This window comes from Fukomys damarensis, unplaced genomic scaffold (genome assembly GCF_012274545.1).
Source record: "Fukomys damarensis isolate Sample0158 unplaced genomic scaffold, DMR_v1.0_HiC HiC_scaffold_14, whole genome shotgun sequence".
Classification (NCBI taxonomy): Eukaryota; Metazoa; Chordata; class Mammalia; order Rodentia; family Bathyergidae; genus Fukomys; species Fukomys damarensis.
In genome coordinates, this window is record NW_022900926.1 from 61,902,595 (window position 1) to 61,906,787 (window position 4,193).

General features: G+C 40.9%; 1 protein-coding gene across 6 annotated transcripts in view; it reads right to left on the reverse strand.

Annotated features, from left to right (window-relative positions):
• Positions 1 to 629: 629 nt before the first annotated feature.
• Hs3st5 (heparan sulfate-glucosamine 3-sulfotransferase 5) overlaps positions 630 to 4,193 on the reverse strand; it is a 250,082-nt gene continuing 246,518 nt past the window's right edge. For all 6 annotated transcript variants that reach the window (XM_033763396.1, XM_033763393.1, XM_010614053.2 and 3 more), the window contains one exon: positions 630 to 3,065. In XM_033763396.1, the coding sequence (XP_033619287.1) occupies positions 2,132 to 3,065 (934 nt within the window). In that variant the 3' untranslated portion in view covers positions 630 to 2,131. The remainder of the gene's footprint in view (positions 3,066 to 4,193) is intronic.

The window sequence follows — 4,193 nt, forward strand, 5'->3', positions numbered from 1 at the left end:
ATATATCTTAATCATTCTACATCGTGTTACAAAATCAGAACATCACTTTGTATCCCATAAATATGGTTCATATATAATGCAATAAATGAAAGGGAAAATTTTGTAATGTAAAAATTATGACTGAGAAATCTCCTCTCATTGAAATTTGGAGACATCATTGTTCCAGGGGCTGTGTAGTGCTCTCAGAACACAGTACTTCTAGATTAGAAGGCAGGATTTGAAGAATTTACTCTGATGGGCAGCTGAGAAGCACAGCACAGGGAAATGTGAGATCAGGTTCCTCATGCTGACTCTGTGGTGGTTCAGAGGAGATGTGAGGGACATGTGGACCCAAGCGTCCCCTGAGAGCTATCACAGCAGACCAGGAGGTGCTGGCCGGCATGGGTTGGTGCCGCCCCGGGCCATGCTGGGACAAGAGCACTGGTGCCAATTCGAACAGGAGAGGTGACCGCTAGGGCCATGGCTGGAGAAGCAATATGTACTGACACGGGACGGGAAAGGTCTATTTATTTAGAAAAGTTCACCATGAAGTCGTCCAACAGGATAAACAACTCAGAAAATCAACACCTATTACAGAACAAGGGATTCACTGTATTTGCTGATTTTTCTAGGCATCTTACTATGATACTAAACAGCACCCTCCCAAGTCTCCCTGACCTGGTTAGCAAGTATGACTGTGAAAACTGCCTTTGTGGTGTTGTTATACCTCTTTGCGTTTTTCTGACTTGTATTTAAGCATAACATAGTGCACCCAATGTCGACAGGCACCTAAGTTAGCACTGATTCCTCTGGTTGGATACATGAGCCACACGCTTATGTTAGGCAGAGAGACACTATTACGTAGTGTCTGAGCAGACTGATGTATTTTCATCTAACAGAGACTTCTGAGAACCTCCATTCACCTTTGAAACATCAGCAGCTTTCAGTACAGAGGCCACACAAGTTTTCTAATGTTATTTTATTTAATTTCTCTGCTGGTCTGACTCTGATTAGGAGTTCAGATAAAATCATGATTCTCCACTTTGATTCTGCTAACGCATTCCTTGGCTCCCTCTGGCACAGCAGCAATACTGCAAGTAAATTAATTTGAAGAAAGTTGTAGCAGAGCAGCACAGGGTTTTTCTGGGGTGGCTGCTGTTACTTGATTTCCAGATGGTTTAGGTTTAAAAAAATATACTCAACTTCTCTTCACAGACACATTTCACAAGGGTATGGAAATGCAGCAGAGAAATGAATCTTTGCATGAACCCTCGGATGCGCACAATCAGCTTCCACTCTGGAAGCCAGGAGGGGACAAGTAAAACAAAATGAGCTTTTAAAAAAAGTTGCACATAGAGTAATTTTAATCCATTCCATTTTAAATACCACAATAATTTTAATTTTCACAATAAATTAAATAGTCATATTCAGTTTACAAAATAGAATTACTTAGTGTGAAACCAGTATTTACAACAATATACACTATGTACACGGCATTTCTCTTTGTTGGCATGGAACAAGGGAGTAAAAGGACTTGACTTTCCAACATGTGACTGACAGGCTGCCTGTGATGCCATGGTCTGCTTGAGAAAACAGTAGTGCAAAATCACTATGGGGACTTTGGAACAATGTCAATTTTATGAGATAGGACATTCTTTTAAATAATAAGAAAATAGCATTTTCTGTTTTCCTGGCACCAATTCAGGACCTGAATTATAGAGCCAGCTTTCTTTTTCTTAGAAAAAAAAATGCATAACTGAATCCTCTACTTCCTGAAGCTTCACAGCCATTGGTACATTTTCACACATCCTTCTTTTGGCTTAAATCTATGAAAATGGCGGGTGACAAGTTCTGAATCAAAGGAAGACTAACTCTTTGAGAATAGCTGAAGTCACGTTCTTCCTCTACCACCACCTCTTCTATTCCTGTAAATAGCTTAGAAGATGCAACTATGCGGAAAGCAATTTAAATTTTTTTTTTGTAAATTTTCAGTAGAGAAAGAACTGATCTTATATTTGGTCACATACTGCATATGTACAAGGATACACGGAAAATAACTTGTATAGCTGTGTCTAGGAAAGTGCATATCTTAATCTAGAAGAGATATCGTGGGATTCTGGGCACAACACATAGTGTTGTGTGACATATTATTTTAGGGCCAGTTCAATGTCCTTCCAGTGATCTGGTAGAATTTTTGATTAAAAGGGTGAAAGAATTTGCGCAATTTGGTAATGACAGAGGGGTCCACCTCTGGATGAATGCGCCCCTTGCTGCCTGCCAGGCACTTATTAAAGATAATATTAAATCGTAAGCAGTAAAACCCTCTGGTAGCATTGAAGTATAAATTGTATTGACTTATTCTTGGAGGAAGATTTAGGAACTTCTCCACGAGCTGAAGTTCTGGCAAAGGCTCTGTGATGAGGCGATCTCCATCCACGACATGAAACTGCTCGATTGGAAAGTATTTCAGCCACCTTTCCAGGTGTTTTGTGTAGATGCTGGTTCTTACTGCCTTGTATTTTGTGTTCACTTCACAGGTGTTAGGATCTATGGCCAGCTTCTCAAACTTGTAATAAGTCTTGTTTTTCCTCTCCTTCCCTTCTAGCACCTGAGTATAATCAGAAATAGCTCTTGTGGTTGGCTCCCTGACAATGATCAACAACTTGATGGATGAGTTCATTCTGTAAATCCTCTCCGGAACCTCCTCAGTGATAAAATATGCTGGGCTTTTTTCAATTGTGATCTGCTGAGGGTATGAGAAAGGCATCTTTTTCCGGTACCACTCAATGCCCTTGGCATAATTCTCATCGTTGTCAAAGAAGTGGATTTCTTGAGAGGCTTTGACCACTGCCGGATGGAGGTTGAGCATCTCCAGCAGGGCCCGTGTGCCCCCTTTCCTCACCCCAATGATGATGGCCTTGGGGAGCTGCTGGACCAGGTCATGGAGGTGAACCTGCTCTTTGGACGTGTTGCCCTTCCGAAACTCGTGCAGCAGGCCACGCTTAAACTGCAGGGCACGAAGTGGGAATTCAGCCTGACTGCGGGTTCCACCAAACCGGCCTTCGATGGGACACACGGGCTGTAGCCTGCAAGTGACAGAGATACTGTGAGAAGATCATTACAACCAACTTCTTGCTTTTCAGGTTTCCCAGTCAGACTTAGACTTTCTATGCATAAATAAAACCACTGGTTTCCAGCTTACTGCAATTCATAAAGAACATATGTCTAGGAAATTTTATTTAAGCAACTCTACATTAAATGGAGCACACATAATTGATGGAATTTTTTATTAGTGCCCCTTAAAATTTTTATTCACCAAGCACTTAATTGACTATGGCGTGTACTTATGTTCACAGTACAGGATAGACAAGTGACATCAGCCACACTAATAGCTTTTTAACAGCTCACCATTTAAAATCATTTAGAAAACGTGAAAGGCAGAAGATTACAATCTTCAGCTGGGAGGCTGAAGGGTGGAGAGGAGGCCATTTGTTTTGGACTTCGTGACACATTACTTTCTTGCAGCACAGCGACAATTGCTTAACTCTTAAAAATCTTTTAGATATAGTCTGAAAAGTGGTCCCAATTTCCCTATGCATATGGTCACACGTTGAGTTTCCTTTTACATTTAGTGTGGAGTGAGCTGACGTTCATTGTAATTTCCCTAAGTTGATCTAGCAAGACATTTTAGTTTTCTCTGGACAGAAGGGATATTAGTCTAAATGCTATTAAACCAATTCCTTCTCTTTCAGGAGAAGCTTCAGGTTCCCCCAGTAAGTGGAAGTCTGTGCCTCTTCCTATGACAATGAAGCTATTGCTTGCTTTTCCAAGAGGAGCTGCTGTCTCTCAAAGGCATGTTCAGTTATTTTGTAGACCTTGGAGGAGTGGTGCTGTTCTGTACTCTGGTTAAGGAGCTATCATGATGCTTAAGGAGAAATAAACATATCTTACTTTTTTCTAGCACTTTTTTTTTTTATTGAGTTTATTGGTACATTTAGGGATACAGTACAGTTACATTCATTGTTGGGATCATGTACCTTTACATGGCAAGTCTTGATTCTCATTTTTTTCCCCTTACCTGTGCCCTCCCTTCACCCCCTCCTCCCCTCCCCATCTACAAACACTTTATTTTCATCTTTTCATTCTCTCACATTTTTTTCTTTTCCCTTTTTGTTCTTCCCCTACGTATCACACCTTCCCTACACCTTTAGCTC